Here is a 19,399-nt window from a genome sequence, read left to right on the forward strand (position 1 = left end):
GCTTACAAGAAATGTAGAAAGAAATTATAACTGAAAGTTTGTTATGAAATTAATGATATTCTGTCAATTAATCAATTCTGCCAAACTGCTAAAAAACATTTCGACTTTGTTTAGATAGAAAATCACACAACAAGATATTCCAGTCTGAAGAAAATCATTTTCCACATAGGGCCAGCCAATGGGAGGCTTGTACAGTTTGACTGGTTCCAATGACACAGAAGGCTGCACTGCATAAACAGGGTACAAATCATGTCACTTTAGCCATGTTTAAATAGAGCATGTTGAGCTTGGAATCCTGGCCATGGTTGTCATGTTGTAGAGTTCAGAAAATAAGTATGCTCAGATGTGGACTGGGCCCCTGTCTTCATTCGCAAGGATAAAGACAGGTACCTGCTATTCAGATCCAGCGATTCCATTGGATACAATGATATTATTGTATAAACGTGCAGTGACATGAGCTTTCAATATGCCCTAAACAGTACACTCCTATCAAGTCCGCAATAGAATTTGACTGCAGAATGTGAAGTAAATGCAGGTCAAAGGTGCATGTACACACCGCTGGAGGCAGGTCTCTGGCGTTATTCACGAGCCTCAAAGTGTGACATCAGATGTTCAGGCTAGCTCAGAAAAAATGCCAATCTTCAAGTGCTAGACTGGTGCTTGCCTTTAAAGCCGTCGGCCAATGCAAATCTAGCAGGACAGGACCTAGAAAGTCTCAATGTTTTCCTTTATCACTCCAGCTCTAGCCTGTTGTGGGCTTGATCAGCTGGTCTTTACTCTTTACTGATAGCCAATGGTTATCAGTAACAACTGACAACTCTGAATGCTGAAGAGTACATTTAGAGCTTTTCTAACCTTAGCTCCAGCATTGTGTCCAAAGAGCCTTATGATCTAGTGTCAAAGGCATAAAACCTTGTTTCATATGCAATGCCTTAAGGGAGCCAGACTAAGATGGTCTTCGGGTTAGATGACAACTGGTACCTATAACCTAAAGTCTTAGTAACAAATGTACTGTCCTCAGGAAGCCAGACTTTGCATTAAAGAATCTGCGTGAAATAGGCTGGTACCCGACACATGGGAACTGCAGTTGCAAACCAAACCTCTTCGGGGAATGTTCCTGGCCTAGTTAACACCATTGCTCTCCAGTCTTTGCATTGAGCTTTCATTGTACACATTCAGCATTTGTTTGCGTATTTGTTCAGTCAGTTCTGCGACATCTTCGCTTGTCTTCCCATCTGTCATGATCGGTGGGAGAATTGTGACCGTAAATTTTCCTAATTTGAGAAACAAAATGAACCACCTTAATGAAATTAAAACCATAATAAATATCATCTAGATACTGTATGACTTAAATACCCTAATAAACTCTAAAGTAGAATTCAAAATCAAAATAAATAATAATAATTATCTTAATAATATTCACATTGCACATCTCAAAAGGAAGATTATTTTAAAGACACTGGGCGCTATTGGTAATTATGGTCAACATGAGCAAAGACCAGTCTTCTCACTTGGTGTATCTCAATATACATGTACGTATAAAATAACAATGAAAATTTGAGCTCAATTGGTCGTCGTCACGGTTGCGAGATAATAATGAAAGAAAAAATTCCCATGTCACACGAAGTTGTGTGGTTTCAGATGGTTGATTTCGAGACCTCAAAATCTAATTCTGAGGTCTCAAAATCAAATTCATGGAAAATGACCTTTTCTTGAAAACTACGTTAATTCAGAGGGAGCCGTTTCTCACAATGTTTTATACTATCAACAGCTCCCCATTACTTGTTACCAAGTAAGGTTTTATGCTATTAATAATTATTTTGAGTTATTACCAATAGTGTCCACTGCCTGTTATGTACGGAGCTGCAGCCATCTACATGTACGTATGTCTACATGTACGTATGTACATGTACATGTGCATGTATGTCAAAAACACCATGAGGCTTAACTGTCACATTTGTTCTCAACTTCTAAAGGTTCCTGTATGTTTTTAATAGAAAGGTTTATAGGACAACCATGCCAGTTTAACAAAAACATGTCTAAAACCTTCTTGCCTTCTCTTTTATCCACTAATTATAAAACACACAGGAGCTAGGTACAGGTATGGCTATACACGTACTATGTACAATGTACATGTACATGTACCCCCTTTCAACAAAGTGTCTTGCTTAATGAAACAAGAACAAACTACAAGGGCCTTTTGCCAAACCTCAGCTTGTAATTTGGCTTTGGCTCTGCCATCATTTTTAAAGAAGTATGAATTTTGTATGGTGTTTCCAGCCTGGGTGCGATCAATGTGAGTTAGTAGAACAGGTAGGAAGCATTTTAAAGGCAGTGGACACTATTGGTAATTACTCAAAATAATTATTAGCTTAATACCTTACTTGTTAACGAGTAATGGGGAGAGGTTGATAGTAGAATACACTGTGAGAAACGGCTCCCTCTGAAGTAACATAGTTTTCCAGAAAGAAGTAATTTTCCACGCATTTGATTTCGAGACCTCAGAATTAGATTTTGAGGTCTCGAAATCAAGCATCTGAAAGCACACAACTTCGTAGGACAAGGGTGTTTTTTCTTTAATTATTATCTCGCAACTTCAACGACCAATTGAGCTCAAATTTTCACAGTTTTTTTTTTTATGCATATGTTGAGATACACCAATTGAGAAGACTGGTCTTTGACAATTACCAATAGTGTCCACTGTCTTTAACTATGGTCCTTGATTGAACTTACTCCTTATTATAAAGGGACTTTGGTCCTGAAATCTGAAATGGTTCCTACATTAACTCACCAGTTCCAAAACGCTTTTCTTTTTTGCTGTAAAATTCTGAGTATGACGAGAACACAACAGGACAAATGGGCACCTAAGAAGTCAATGAAATAAAACAAAAAAGCCAATATTAAATGTACACTTCATGATTGGTGAAAAAAATAATCATAATATTAAACACTTCATCTGAAAACGTCACTGTTGATGAACTCGGAATGTTTCATCAGTCATGTCACTACTGCAATTCTTTGTTCATCTGGACTGCAATAAGTGAACGAAATTGTCAAAAAACCTTGTCTGTGATTCTCATTTCAATTTGCTAATATAAACTCATTCTATGTATGAGTCCATGTATTTACACAAAACTCAAATTTTTTGCTGCTTTTCTCTAAGCTCATCCATCTAGTTTGGTTGAACCATCTAGTTCTTGGCTGCTCTAATAAATACTACAGGATTCAACTTGATGTACACACGTCCGTACACTTCCAAAAACCTGTATGATATTATACATCATACATGTAGTAGTCTTTATGCATAAAATGCATGATAAGGAGAGAATTTTAGAACTACATGTACAGTAAAGCCTGGTTCATACTTCCAGCGAAAGCGAATACGATACGAATGTTGGCGTCACAAATTCGCAACAAATAATTCGCATGGGGTGAGTTGAGCTCAACTCTCTTACGAATATCGCAGAGAAAACAGAGTTGTGACATCAAATTCACTTCAACTTCGCATCGCAACCGCATTTGCATTCACAGAAAGTACCTATGAACCAGGCTTATGTCATCAGACTTAACACAATTATAATCGTAACAATAATAGGCAGTTTTTACATTGTACTTATCCCACACGATGGGGCAAATTCTCTTCTCTACAAAATGCATTACACAACACAAAGGATACTTTAAATCCATCCAAAGGGCTAAAGCGATCATGATGAAGTGTCCCCAGTCAAGGTTGAGTGAACTCACTCTCTTATAGCAGCTTGACTCCAATGCACTGGACCTGATTGGCCACAACAACCCAATTATTTATTGAAAGTAATTAAAGACACTGGACACCTTTTGGTAAAATTGTCAAAAACCATTCTTCTCACTTGGTGTATCTCAACATACATGTATGCTCAAAATAACAAACCTGTGAAAGTTTAAACTGAATTGGTCATCGAAAGTGCCAGATAATAATGGAAGAAAAAACAGCCTTGTCACTCGCAGTTGTGTGCTTTTTTTAGTTGCTTGATTTTGAGACCTCAAAACCTAATTCTGAAGTCTCTACATGTAAATCAAATTCTAATATTTAGTGGATCTTTCTTGAAAACTATGTTACTTCAGAGGGAGCAGTTTCTCGCAATGTTTGATACTATCAAAAGCTCTCCTACTCGTTACCAAGTAAGTTTTTATTCTAACAATTATTTTGAGTAGTGTCCACTGCCTTTAAACCCAGCAATTCTTCTTACCTGAGCTGTTATAGCTAGGTGAAAGGCACCTTTCTTGAATGGTAATAATCCAGCATCATGGTTTCGTGTTCCTTCAGGAAATACCCAAATTTTCAGCTGAAAAAAACCAAAACAACGACCCACAAACCATCAAATAAAAGCAGTTTATTTCAGTTCAGTTTTGAGAAACACAGTGTAGACTTTCAAGTACATGTACAGAAAAAAACCCAGATTCACAGTTTAAATGTTGCATGCCTGAATACAATATACAATTGTTGCACGCTGTGACAGGGTCCACAGCATTTTGTACACCAGAGGGTGAAAATGGCACCGAGGCAAAGCTGAGGGTGCCATTTGTCCCCGATGCTTAAACCATGGCTTAATCAATGTCCAAACCCTACCCATGACGTGCGACAAGACTTTTCAACCCACATGTAGAGAATTGTAGCCTTTGTGATTTAAAAGTAAAAATCTGATTCTGCACCGGGTAGTACGAAAGCAGAGCAAATTTTTTCTATTCTCATTTTATTATGTAAACCATGTTAACACATAATAATGAAGCTTTCAGCAATTTTACTGTTTTTATAATGTTCAATTTGTATCCGTCGGCGCTTGCGCTGTTGGATGTTGAACAAAATAAAATAAATAAAATAAGCAAGGATCAGAGCTTGATACATAACATGTAATGTAAAAAAGGTCTAGATAAGTTTCCAAGCAGAGATTACTTACATTCTGATCTCTGAGAATTTTGACTGTTCCTTCAATGGTTCCTTTAGCAGTCTCTGTGTTGAGTCTGTCAATAAATATTGCTCCGGTCAGCCAAGCCACCCATCCATAAAATGGAACCATCCGAAGTTCTTTCTTTGCCAGGGGTACACATCTTTCGGGCCACACACCATTCATGTACATTCCTGTTGATTTGAAAGGTAAACATTTATGAAGTCATTCAGTTTCCTGTGGACAAGACTCATTGATGCTTATATCATTTTGAAAGTGTTTGGAATAATAATAGTGTCAGTTTAATTTCCATCGGCAAATTAATCAAAAGTTCATACCAGTACCAAAGGTCAAGACAATATCTTTCTGAAAAATAGCAAGAAATAAGCATGAGAAGATCACCCCGTCCCCACCCCTACTAAAAATAAACCCAAAACACACACACACAAAAACAATACAATTTTAAGTCTAACCTTGGCAACATTAAATTGAGAGTACATTGAACATGCACAAAATCCTAACATAAATCAGTTTTAGTTGTTTTTGACTAAAATCAGACAACCTTCATGTCCTTGCTCTAAAGTTGGATGCGTGCATTTATCCCGAAGACGAGCAGAGTATACTGTTTGAAACGTCGAGACCAAACCGGCTCTTTTCAGAGCCACCACTCCTTCAAAAGAGTTTTTACCCATGGTTGTACCCGCAAGTTTACTATTCATATTTATATTTATAGTTACTCTTATCTTGATACATTTGATAGGTAGAAGATGGTTTTAATTTACTACTTTGACAAAAATAACCTACATATTCCTTTAACAATAGAAACACCTGGAATACTTTACTGAACAAAGCGGCGGATGTACATGTGTATTGTCTATAGAGTACAGTATATTCAACAGATGTCATCTAATAAGTGCATTTGATGAGAACCTTATGGATTGTAACAGGTTGACCTTGATAAGATCCCATTGGAGGAGATCAAAGGAAAACCCAAGCTGCTGCACAGACCACTGTGGGGTCATGGACAACACACACAAACGAATGGGGTCATTGTTTCTTTATTTGTCCTGTGGTTACATCAGTATGGGAATTGCAGTAGCAAAGGAATCTTTCTATGCTAGTGGACCATATTACAAGTTGTATAGACGATGTGACCTGTGACATCACATGTTTACAAAATAGCCACAGAGCCTGGACTTCCTGCAAGCATGATTTGTACACAGCTCAATGGAAGAAAACAGAAAAATCTTAAAGTTTATGGAGATAGCACTGTCTAATTCTTACCAACTTTTGATATGATGAAAGGGGGCACATCTCAGAACTTGTCCAGCTTTTACTTTCATAACTCTTTGTTTAACGTGGAAATTATGACACAAAATGTCAACTTTCCCATAGGACCAGTGTAGTACAGTGCCTGCCAGAATACTTAAGGAATGTACAAGGTCACACTTATTGTAAACAAGGGTTAGATGGTCTATACAGTATTCACAATGAAGTAACTTCAATCATGGAGGTAGTGAGATATGGCGGATGCAATGCTACAACACTATTGGGTTTGGGTAAATTTGTGTGTATACACCCAAACTTAACACTGTGCACTCCTATTGCGTCTGCCATACACATGTACTTCAAAAAGGCTAATGAAGTTTGGGCAGGAAGTGATAGTTTTGTCTACAGTATACCATGTGTGTGTACAAGATTTAGGAAGCCATTTTCATGGACCGAATCTGGGGTAAAATTCTACAAGGGCCTGTCACTAAAAAAGAATTACTGGACAACAATTTATTTTTAAACACCAAAATCTAAATGTTTGAGATAGAAAAATTAAGGTAATTTAAAAAAACAAAATACATGTACCATCAGACTTGCCAAGTTATGAGTTTACATTAAAATTGCAGTACACTGGCTTTCGGCCTGCAGTTTAGTGTAAAATTCTAGCCCTGACTGACTACATGTATGGGTAAAAACAAAAATTAATACATGTATATGATAATTACCAAATAAGTCCAGTGAAGATTGGTGGTTAGCAACCACTATACAGGGTTTATCATGTCTTAGATTCTCAGAACCGCGTATCTCAGCTCGGATGCCAAATAACTTTGATGTGTACGACAATATCCAACAAATTAACCTGCAGGAAATATATAAACGGTTAAAATATTAGTAAAAATATGACAATTTTGATTAGATAATAAACAATACAGATAATTGCTACTTGGTTGATATAATTTTGTGTTCATCATAAAAATTTGACTCAGCTTGAAGTCTTATGACATGTATGACTTGGCAATTATAGAACCAAACTTCTGACCTCCTATTACTTGGTGTTACTCCAGGATTTTGTTTTCTTCAATGTAGGGATTTCTTTTTAGACCGGAGGTTTCTCACATTCTAAGTTTCTAATTCTGGTTCTCTCCACAACCATGACAACCAATCTTGAACAGTTTTAAACATAATTCCTTTACTCTCTTTACATCATTCAACAAACAAACTTCAATTTCTGTTCAGTTTTCAGCTTTGGTTATTTTTGTTGCCTTTGTGTCACACAACCCATTAGACACAATAATTTGATGGACTGTAAGCCTCATTTAATTAACACAAGTTGATCAAACAAATGGCAGGCCTGGAAAATTGCACACAGGCCACGGAGGCCATTGCCAGCGTTGCCCCTGGTCTTGGCCGTGGTGCCCCTTCAAAAGTTCCCCATTGACTTTAACATTTTGTTAATGGAAGAGCCCTCTGCAAAATGAAAATGGCCTTGCCCTTTCAAAGGTGAAATTCCAGGTCTGAAAGGGAAAATACTAGGAAGTTAGAAATCTTGTCTCAAAGCAAATCTCTAGCAACATAGACACCCCCACACAGGTTTACCTCTTACAACAATGTACATGTACAAAGTTACCCAAACAAAGTCCCCCCCCCCCCCCCCACCCAACCCCCTGACAAAGCTAGGATACTCAGTCAGACGAACAATTAATCAAAGATCAGGCTGACAGATAATACTGAGTTGAAAGAAACTGGGCTGCCACTTGTTGATAAACTTCCTGCTAAAACAAAGAAACAAATTCATTTGACAATTAATTTAAAAGACACATGTCTCTATTGGTATTAGATGACAACAACTGCAACAGGTGATGTAGCTACATGTAGTAGGCCTATAAAAGGGAACTATTAAATGCAAATCGTAGTTACTGTCAATTTAGTGTCTCAGCCGTGCATCTTTTATGTCTTGTGAGGCAAACAAAGTAGTCAACACATAGTGATGGTATTGTGTGCAAATATTAAAATTTGCAATTTTCAAAGATTACGCCCAACAGCAATGCAAATCCAGTGGTACTAGCACCGCAATAGATGGGGAAATGAACTAACAAGAAAAATTGACTACCATCAACTGCTCAAGCTGGTGTGATGATTGCCAGTGCCCAGGTTGGACTCCTCCGTTGTTGCATGCAACACGAAGCTGAGGGCCCAGCAACCAATTTTCTGAAACGCTAGGGATTAATACCATCTCGACTTAGTAGGACGAGTAATTAGGATGGGTTCATTACATATCGTCTATGTCACATGTATACGGAACTTAACTCGTCCCTAGTCCTAAGATTAATCCTAAGTTGGGAAGAATTTGGTGAAATCGACGGCAGGGCCCTCCTGTAGTTGCAATAACGTAACCCTCCTCCCGACGACGGAGACGAGGGTTACGTACCGCCGTCGGGAGGAGGGTGACGTTATCGCCTCCTGACCTGACCTCATTGGTTGAGTGTTGTTCGACTACTAGTATTTAGTAAGAACCTGTTCAATAATTATATCAAGATAAAGATCAAGATTCAAGGGCCCCTCAGAGCTAGTGTGATGACTGATACTAATTGATATGTTTCTGTTGACATATTTGTTTACACTTTACAGAAGCCAGATTCATTACAGTTACAAATACAAGTACTGGCTTGTCAGTCTTATTAAATCTAACTCTTCTATTAACTAAAATACTTCAAAATTCACAGTGGATAACTTTCCGTATGGCGCCACCATTTTTTCACTCATTTTTACAAAAATTAATATCTCATTGAAGTAAATTAGATACTACATTATTTCATTTCTAATGAAAAAGTGGTGGCGCCATACGGAAACTTTTCCGAAAACTTTATGAGGACGACTTTGTAAATATGGGGCAAGCTTGATAGAGCTCTGTGGGGACGACTTTGCTAATGCTATGCTAGACATGCTAGATGATGGGATTGGGGTGATGTAAACCGCATTCGAACAAACAATCACACAAAAATAACTCACTTGGCATTCTCTGGATCTCGCCATCTATGCAACCCCAATACAATTATGAGTAATGATCCGATCATGAGGATGGCGTAAAATAACCACATCTTAGCGTAGTATTTAAAGGTTCCGCTTAGTTCGTACAGAAGCGGCAAAAGTACTAAAACGGAAATTATAAAAACTTGCACCACGTCCAACTCCATTTTGATTTGAACAACGTTGTAAAGATGTAACTGGTAATCTGCTTATGCACCAGACTATTTATCTTAGCGTTATATCCATAAGGGTTACCAGCAGTATGGTCTAGTACCCACTCTCTTTTACGTGATTTCCGATTTCGAGCAGCGTGTTGAATGGAAGTTGTCAAGGGGGACCGACACGCTGTGAACGGCAGATCGCCAGAGGTATTCGGTAGGTAACTGGGGTTGCCAAACGCTGTTTTTCAACATCGAGCAAGAATATTTTGCATTTATGATTGATGTTAAAATGAAAAGCCAAAATGATGTTGAGATGACCTCCAAGATTTTCGTGTCAACCTTTGATGAAACGATCAATGTACAGGTGAGACACTTTATTATTGTTTCAAAATATGCTTGTCCTTCATTTTCAAATTTTGTGTCTTATTTTTTATCTTCAGGGGGGTGTCAAGTATCTTGGTTGCAGTTAAAAAAAATTCATTTGTTAAGAGTAAAACTGTATTGTTTTAAATTATTGCTAGTGTAAGTGGCGAATTGACAACGAACTACATGTAAGTATGATGGGTTTGGTTGCATCCTGACAAGTTGTTGATAAGTTTTGTAATCTTTAATCTGACACCTTCTTGTTGACTGTTTATGACAGTGACACACCATGCACACACACACAGTTTACTCTGATAATTCCGGACTTTGAGCCATTTGACCCAATTACTAACCACTGGAGTGTTGTGAATTATGGTGACCGAATGTTTGGAAATATTAAGCAAAACTGTTTTTCCTGGATTGGAAAAAGTGCCAAGCAAATGCCACTTCTTCTTTTTTTCCACTTAAAAAAAAAATAATTGAAATTGAAATAAATTATTTGTTTTGTACATTTTTGTGATAAGTTGGTTGCCAGGTCTTGATTTTTTCCCCCTGGGACTGACTGATATTGCTGTATCGATAACCTTTCCCCTGATGTTTGATGTCTATATTAGCGCTTAGCCAATTATTAAAAAATGTTAATTAAATATTTTGTTGATTAATAAAACTTCTACTTGCCATCTCTTTAAATTTGTACTGGTACTTTATTTGTTAAAATGAATAATTTATAACAATAATATGTACAATCAGGTCTTAAAGGCAGTGGACACTATTGGTAATTACTAAAAATATTTATTAGCATAAAACCTTTCTTGGTGACAAATAATGGGGAGAGGTTGATGGTATAAAACATTGTGAGAAACGGCTCCCTCTGAAGTGCCATAGTTTTCGAGAAAGAAGTAATTTTCCACGAATTTGATTTTGAGACCTCAGATTTAGAACTTGAGGTCTCGAAATCAACCATCTAAACGCACACAACTAAGTGTGACAAGTTTTTTATTCTTTCATTATTATCTCGCAAGTTCGATGACTGATTGAGCTCAAATTTTCACAGGTTTGTTATTTTATGCATATAATGTTGATTACACCAACTGTGAAGGCTAGTCTTTGACAATTACCAATAGTGTCCACTGCCTTTAATACTTTGTCTTATTTGACCCAATTTAGATTCCAGTTCAAGCAGAATCAATGCTGGCCGAAGATTTCATCCTAATAGTTGGACAAGGATTAGGTAAAGTAAAAAAAAAAAAAGTGCTCCCGCAGTACTCAATCATTCTGTGATGATCCTCCCCATGAATTTACATTCATGGATGGTACATTGTACGACACTATTATACTATTGGAACTAGCAATACCCATTGTTTACGTGGCATGCCCCCCCCCCCCCCCCATTAGCCCTTTCAACTGACTGAGTTGGACTGTTTGCCTTATTTATTTTGTTGTAAGTGATGGAGGAGACCAAACAAGCAAAATGTTTAAAATGTCAAAGTTCTGGAACTGCAGTTTAGGCAAAGTGATCCAAACCATTATCCTACATAATGGGAGGCAGAAGGCTCACGCATTGTTTCTTCATATGAAGTGTTAAATAGGTAGGCCTATTCATCATGTAAAAAAAAGTTTAGGATTTTGGGGTGACTCCCTAACTACCTTGAGGGAACAGAAAACCCTTGCAATCACATTTAGGTTCGAACCCTTGCAATCAGGTTGGAACTGAAAACCCATGCATTTAGGTTAAAACTGAAAAACCTGGCAATCAGGTTGAACTGAAAAACCTGGCAAAATTATGTTTCAAACTGAAAACCCTCACATTTAGGTATGAACTGAAAACTCTTGCAATCAGGTTGGAAGTGAAAGCCCTTGCATTTAGGTTGAAACTGAAAACCCTTGCATTTAGGTTACAACTGAAATCCTTGCAGTCAGGTTGGAACTAGAAACCCTCGCATTTAGGGTGAAACTGAAAACCCTTGCATTTAGGTATCAACTGAAAACACTTGCATTCAATTTGGAACTGAAAAACCCTCGCAATGAAGTCGGAACTGAAAACCCTCACTCTCGAGTTTGAACTGAAAACCCTCGCAATCAGGTTTGAACTGAAAACCCTTGCAATCAAGTTGGAACTGAAAAACCGTCGCTATGAGGTTGGCACTGAAAACCATTGAAATCAAGTTGGAACTGAAGGCCCTTACAATCAAGTTGGAACTGAAAAACCCTCGCAATGAAGTTGGAACTGAACACCCTCACTCTCAAGTTGGAACTGAAAAACCCTTGCAATGAAGTTGGAACTGAAAACCCTCGCTCTCAAGTTGGAACTGAAAAACCATCACAATTAGGTTTGAACTGAAAACCCTTGCAATCAAGTTGGAACTGAAAAACCCTCACAATCAGGTTTGAACTGAAAACCCTATCCCAAATGGTTTAAGCTCTCTGGTTTGCAGCAAGATTCAAATTAGGGTCCACTAAAGGTGAAAGATGGAGGGAAGACACTAAGCCAACCTGAATGCCTTTAGCATTGCCGAAATTGTCATCAAATTTTGCTTAATTTGAAAGTTCTTTTTAATTTGGACTTAATTGGTACAGTATTAATATTTTACTACTATCCTTTCAGGTTTGCAGCGAAGCAGTATTAAATGCTTTGGGCTATTTCAAGGATTGTTACACCCGACCAAAAAGTTCAAAAGTATTGATCCGGTGCCGAGGGATGTTAATGGTAAACAAAGATGTAACCTTTATTGATAATTTTCCCAAAGACATCAATTATCTTTCCATTACACAACGCCCCCCTAGTGAACAAATTGCTTTAAATTAAACAATTTAACAGGATAAGCCTGTTTCTTGATGGAGGCAATAATCTGCATGCCTCCGATCATTGCCTTAGTGCTCCTCAAAATTGTTTTTGTACACATTTTGGGGAAGGAAAACCAGCCTTGTCCTTACAAGAATCCAGTTTCATGACAGGGCATAATGTAGTCAGTTTCCATCGAACATGAAACAAAAATAAACCTGTGAGGTCAACAAATATTATAAAAATTGTTTTTAGTGCTACTTTAAAGGCACTGGACACTGTTGGTAACTACTCAAAATAATTGTTAGCATAAAAACTTACTTGGTAACAAGCAATGGAGAGCTGTTGAAAGTGTAAAACATTGTGAGAAATGGCTCCCTCTAAAGTAACAAATTTTTTGAGAAAGTTATTTTCCGCTAAAATTATTTGAATTTGATTTTGAGACCTCAGAATTAGATTTTGAGGTCAAGCATCTGAAAGCACACAAGTTTGTGTGTTTTTTCTCTTCCATTGTTTTCTCGCAACTTTGACGACCAATTGAGTTCAATTTTTCACAGGTTTGTTATTTTGTGCATATATGTTGAGACACAACCACTGGTCTTTGACAATTACCATTAGTGTCCAGTGCCTTTAACTGCATTTGATTGTCACCAATATAAAAATTGTCCTCCAAACAATAGCAGCATTATGTTGATTGTGATTGTGTGCTTCTTTATTTAGAACTAACATTTCAGAAATGGTGCTTTGATGTTAGTAACGAGAGCAAGCTGTTAACAGATCCAGTGGCGACCAAACTAGTGTATGCTCAATGCAGGGCCTACATTAACCAAGGTAGATAATAATGAGGATTTTGAAACTTTGCATGATGGAAATTCGATATAATAACAGTTTGCGGTAACACCATGTAAAGATAATCTCTAATCGAGTTGGGGGTGTTCTGAAAACAATCTGTTGGTTTCAACTGGACATTTTGATTCGCTCTGATCGTCTTTTGGAGAAAGCTTCCTCCGGGAGACGATAAGAGCATACTAATCAATACGTCGAGTCTCAAAAAGACGATCAGAGCATACTGATCAAAATGTCGAGTTGAAATCAACAATTCTTTTCAGAACCACCCAAACTCATTTAGAGATTATCGTTTCATGGTGTTCCCGCAAACCTTTACTATAAGGTAAATAATGTTCAACCATCCAGAATCTTTTCATATAGACCTTTCTTTTGTTGATAAACAAACCCCCTTGGTTGGCATGGCCGGCCGAATGTTAGTAAAGCACTCAATCATACTAACAGATGTTTTAACCAAATTCAATATTTTCTGCAAATTTTCAATTGAATACATTACCTCCCATAATTAGTTTTTTTGTTTTCAACAAAATAAACAAAATGCTTGAATATTTTTGTAACTTGTTACAAACAGTAGCGATCTGTTTTTGATTTGCATTTATGGCTTTCCATAGTTTTCCAATTTGGGTTGGCATAAACTTGGGCTGTATACTTTATTCTGTTCAAATGGAAACAAGAGACACAAACAAGCAATTTCATAAAAGTTCATTCTAAAAGTCAAGTCATTTGTTTCACAAACCTCAACTAAATCCACCTTAATTCGGTTGGTGCATTAGAATACTGCAAAACTAAGTTATTTGTTATTAATTTTGTGGAAGGAGATCAGATAATAACTCAGTTTTTTTATATCTTGACAGGTCTACTAAAACCTTCAGAAGAAGTAGCCACTAAACTATCGGGTAGGATGGAGTGTAACACTGTACCTCATATTCTCAAGAACTAATATAAGATTATTGTTGATAAGTGGCAGGGCTTGAATTAGGGGTGGGGCAAAATCCACAAGACTGCAAGGCTTGTAGCTTAGAATGTTTACTGGACCAGAATTTTGTTTTAAAGACCAGAATCGAAACGAGAAAAGAGAAGAGTTCTCTTTTTGTCTTGTGGGTAAGTAAACTTTGATCTCAACAAAATTACAACATATTTACCAGGCTCAACGTTTGAACATCAATTCTTCTTTTCTTAAACAAAGATATTGAATAGAACAATAGAAGACCGATAGACTTGTCCTGCTGTGAAATTACTGGCCAGACTCTCAATCACTAGCCTCTGGCCTGCGGCCGTTTGTCAACTTTGAGCCCTGATGGGTTTGAATATACATAGTCACAGCACTTGTGCACTGGAATGATACATTCATATTGTTGTCACTGTGAAGCCTGTGTATTTGTGCTTTATAACTACTTCAGTGCCCTGGTCTGTAATTGTTGTACTATATATTGGCAGGGCTGATTAAATCAGCCCATTGAATGCATGTATTGGTTACAACTTACAATTTATATTTGAAATGTTTAAGAGAAGCTTTGCATTACACAAGTTAAATACAGAGCCCTTCTAAGGTTAATTAGGTACATGCATGTGTGCATTATTTGAGTTGCCTGGGAAGCCCACTTAAAAAAAGGGCAGATGTATGCATTCTACATGTAATTAAACTCTAGTGCTCCATGTTCTGATGGTTGGTAAAAAAGAGTTGCTCAACCACCACAGCCAAATTTTGTTACAACTGTAAGCGAAATTTGTGCTTAAAATATGTAAGCGTATTTCATAGGTTGGAGAGGAATTTCTTTCTTGTCTGATGCTTACATTAGGCCATCGATGTTTCTTTGCTCATACAGCTAGCATAGAAATTCGGTTATTAATCTGTAGTGATCAAATAATAACTCACTTTATGATTAATTTTTGTTGTGTCTGGACAGATCTACTGAAACCTTCAAAAGACGTAGTCAAACCTTCAGTAGCCAAACCTTTAAAGGAAGTAGCCAACCCTTCAGAAGAAGTAGCCAAACCTTCAGAAGAAGTAGCCATGCCTTCAGAAGAAGTAGCCACGCCTTCAGAAGAAGTAGCCATGCCTTCAGAAGAAGTAGCCAAGCCTTCAGAAGTAGCCAAACCTTCAGAAGAAGTAGCCACGCCTTCAGAAGAAGTAGCCAAGCCTTCAGAAGAAGTAGCCACGCCTTCAGAAGAAGTAGCCACGCCTTCAGAAGAAGTAGCCATGCCTTCAGAAGAAGTAGCCACGCCTTCAGAAGAAGTAGCCATGCCTTCAAAAGAAGTAGCCAAGCCCTCAGAAGAAGAAGCCAAACCTTCAGAAGTAGTAGCCACTAATCTAGAGGGTAGGTTCTTATTATTATTAACTGTACATGTACGCGTAGTGCAGAATTTCACAAAAGCAGCACCATGGGAGATGACATTGGGCACAGTTCTGTTCAGAATTTTTAAGGCGGTATAATTGTATAGTTTTTAGCACAAACCTTATTAAGTTCTAGATTATATTCGTACCATGTGAAGTTTAAAATCCTACTTATGTCGTGGATGAGCGGTAAAGAGCACTAGCCTGAGCTTTGGTGTTTCTGATCAGCAGAGTGTGGGTTGGTCGTGGCACTTGGTTTTTACCATGGCTTTGTACTTCAAATAAGGGAATCAATGTGTGGTGAAGAGGTTTTCAACAAGTGGTTTAATCCCAACGAGACCTGGGTTTTGATAATTTTACCGAGACGAAGTCGAGGTAAATTATCAAGAACCAGGCCTCGGCGGTTTTGAACCACTAGTTGAAAACCGATTCAACACACTTTGATTCCCATTCGTAAATACCTTTTTTTGTTAAAAGGCGTAATAAAGTAAGAAACTTTGTAAAACTTATCCGTTTCCGAATGCGTGAGCTCTGTTTCCACCTCCATGGTATGTTCAGTATGTACATGTACGATGTCCGTACGCATGTGTTTTCCGGTTCTGTTCGTGCGCATGCGCGTATAGTCTTGGTGCATATTCGCTGGTTTTCCTTTCACACACAGCGAGGCCAACTCACCGACAGCGCCTGCATCGCCTGTAACAAGAAACGTATTGCATCAAGACTAGCGCGGACAACCGGTTATAAACACTGGTCATTATCAAAGGTTTAAACACCCCCAAGTGACGCGCTCTCCACTAATAGGAATAGCGAAACTGTCCGAGGTATTTATGAATGGGACATTAAGCGCCTAATCCTGTGTACTAAGATCGGTAATGCACATTAAACAACCCATACCCCGGTGTTTCTGGTTCACATATCAAGCACCTTTGTTTACAGGTTTCCTCCGTCTTGCGAGCTGCGGTGATTAAGTTCACTTATGACAGGCATCCTTAGTTTCATTACCAGAAATATATAATAATAATAATCATAATTAAACATTTAGCCTTAGGATAAGTAATGTAGAGATCAAGTGACTATAATCAAGTGACTTTTGTTTAACAGTATACTATTGATATTATTATTGTTATCATGGTTACAGAAAGTACTGATCCATCCGGAATAGTTAAGTACATTACACTAAGCCAAAGCATCAATGGCTACAGCAATATCCATCTCCCTGATTGCAAACTCCATGAGATGTTTAGCCTCTTACCTGATGTAGCACCAAGGAGCACCATCAGCCTGAGCCTCCTGTATAGAGGGATGCTTCTTGGGGTCACCAGAGGAGATTGCGGGGAGAAAGAGGAGTTCTTTGTCTCATGGAGAAAAATCCAAAGGTGACAGTTTTGTACAGGCATGCAACTTTTCTCAGTTTTACCTTTTAAAATTGAAAAAATACTATACAAAATCGTTTAACTTTTTTAATTACCTCTTTTTTTGGTGAAGTTACAGTTGCATGCCTGTTTGTAACATTGTGAAAAACAAGTTTGGTGAGGAGTGTTTTAACTTGAGGCTTGTTTTGGCTTGAGGAAACAGAGTAAAAAGAGGGCGCTATCTGGTGAGTGCCGATCACACCAATTTCTCTGCCCAGTTTAAGTTGGTAGGCCATATATTTGGCTTTACAAGGTTCAAAATTAATGTGTGATTGTTTGAAACTTTAGCACTAAAGTTGAGCGACTGAGCATTCAACATGGATAGAAATTCAATGCAGAGTTGAGGCAAGCAGTTTTGGGACAGCTTGGAAGGGTTAAGAGTCATTCCACATTGCTTCATCATACTAAAACATTGTTGACAAATGTTGACCTGCATAAACTACAAATGGTCTCTTTCATTGAGCAGTGCACCGATTTTAAATTGTAGATAAGATGGGTGTCGTGGCGGAGCTGGTAAGAGCATCAGACTCAAATTCTGGTGGTTCAATCATGGGGATGTGGGTTCAAATCTTGGTCGTGACACTTGTATCATTGAGCAAGACACTTAACCATAAGCTTCTCTCCACCACGGGTACCTGTGAGGGCGGAGATGGTTTATGTGAATGATTAGCTTAGAGTGCGATAACTTGCAGCACCGGCTGTACACTCCCCAGGGAGCTGAAATGCTTTAAGGAATAAAATGTATGGCCCATGTTATAATGTCACAAGCGCTTTGATACGCCCATCGGGCTGTGATAAAGCGATATGTAAAAACTGATTATTAGTATTATTATTACTTTTTTTCATGAAGATGGAGAAAGAGTGAGGAAGATGCTCATACAGTGACATATGATGTCTATTCAGTGCCTAGTGAGGAATATAGTTGCTTGGTCATACACACCGAACAAGCTGATTATCTTCTAGCATCAACAATTGAGATGATTAAAGGATTACAGGTCAGTGTCTTAAGGTGTAGTTATAGGCGGTCACGCGATGGAAATCTTGACGCCCGATCATATAAAGACACAGTTTTTAGGCCTCAGCGATTACTATAAACTGTGCTCTTTAGGATCACGCGTCAATATTTCCATTGCGCGACCATCGCGCAACTAACATGACTAACTATAAGCCGGCCTTTAGCTTCCAACAACCCCCCCCCCCCATCCTCCCTCAATCCCCAACCAAACCTGCCTCCTTGCCTACGTTTTCATCTCTAGTGGCTCTGTCATACACAGCGAGACAGCTCATTATTTTATAAAAATAATAATATCAAAGTCTTATATAGTGCACGTACCTACCAAACAAGGTACTCAAGGCGCCGAGTACATGTATATACAAACTTTCAGAAAGATAGATTATTGCAGTGATGGATTCTGAGACCCAATTATTTATCACCTTATAAGGGTTTACAAGGTGCTACGGCGCATACAGCAGCCAGAGCCAGGAACACCTGGGCGAACCCCTTCTCTTTTCGTTAAGTGCACTTGGCTCTTTTACATGCGTTACATAACACATGGGACCAACGGCTTTACGTCCCATCCAAAGTTCGAAGCAATGGTTAAGTGTCTTGCTTGAGGAAACAAGTGTCACGGCTGGGGATTCATACCCACACTCTGCTGTGAAATCAAGCCTTAGTCATTTTCTCATCATTTTACTAGCAATAATCTGAAATGAATTTTGTAACTTACTTCCACAATGCATTTTTATATAACAAGTTTATTAATTTAAAATTAACAATGCTACATACTTGTATTATTATTCCAACCAATATGGTAGAAAATGCAATTTGCCAAAATTTTATGATAGTACAAATGACCAAGGCTTGATGTGGACTTAGTTGAGCATCCCATTTTTTCATTTTGATGGAATTTGAAGTTTTAGTCTGCCTTTCCTTTGTCTAAATACATATTATTTGTCTAATGAACTAGCCTAGCTGTACCTGTACTTCAATTCTATCCACAGAGTGAACTTAAAGGACCTGTTTTCCAAACATCGGACTTGAAACGGAACAAAGAGAGGGAAGTTATAGAGTGGAATAACATTGTGTATAGTGAGACAAGATTTAATGCAGAGCGAGAAATAGCTGAGTTTTACCCCGAGGTGTCCATGCTAAGGTGATCAATCTCAATCCATGGGTGGTCAAAGGAACTTAACAAGCCCAAAAGACCCTCCCCATGAAATATGTAAATTGCACATAGCGCGTGCGCTAACGTTTTGGTTGGCAAAATGAGGGAACA

General features: G+C 38.1%; 2 protein-coding genes across 2 annotated transcripts; one reads left to right on the forward strand and one right to left on the reverse strand.

The window, feature by feature from the left end:
* Positions 1–487: 487 nt before the first annotated feature.
* Positions 488–9,449, reverse strand: LOC117303137 (1-acyl-sn-glycerol-3-phosphate acyltransferase alpha-like). Its single transcript, XM_033787238.1, has 6 exons — positions 9,207–9,449; positions 6,923–7,056; positions 4,938–5,119; positions 4,230–4,325; positions 2,792–2,864; positions 488–1,274 (listed from the first exon to the last, which is right to left on the reverse strand). Exons 1-6 carry the CDS (start codon positions 9,389–9,391, stop codon positions 1,123–1,125), a joined length of 822 nt encoding a protein of 273 aa, XP_033643129.1. The 5' UTR covers positions 9,392–9,449; the 3' UTR covers positions 488–1,122.
* Positions 9,450–9,640: 191 nt separating this feature from the next.
* On the forward strand, positions 9,641–19,399 carry LOC117303136. The gene is made up of 9 exons (XM_033787237.1): positions 9,641–9,749; positions 10,916–10,979; positions 12,354–12,455; positions 13,251–13,361; positions 14,231–14,272; positions 15,284–15,694; positions 16,850–17,087; positions 17,974–18,118; positions 19,125–19,399. The coding sequence occupies exons 1-9, from the start codon at positions 9,660–9,662 to the stop codon at positions 19,278–19,280; spliced, it is 1,359 nt and encodes a 452-aa protein (XP_033643128.1). The 5' UTR covers positions 9,641–9,659; the 3' UTR covers positions 19,281–19,399.

This window comes from Asterias rubens, chromosome 19 (genome assembly GCF_902459465.1).
Source record: "Asterias rubens chromosome 19, eAstRub1.3, whole genome shotgun sequence".
NCBI lineage: Eukaryota > Metazoa > Echinodermata > Asteroidea > Forcipulatida > Asteriidae > Asterias > Asterias rubens.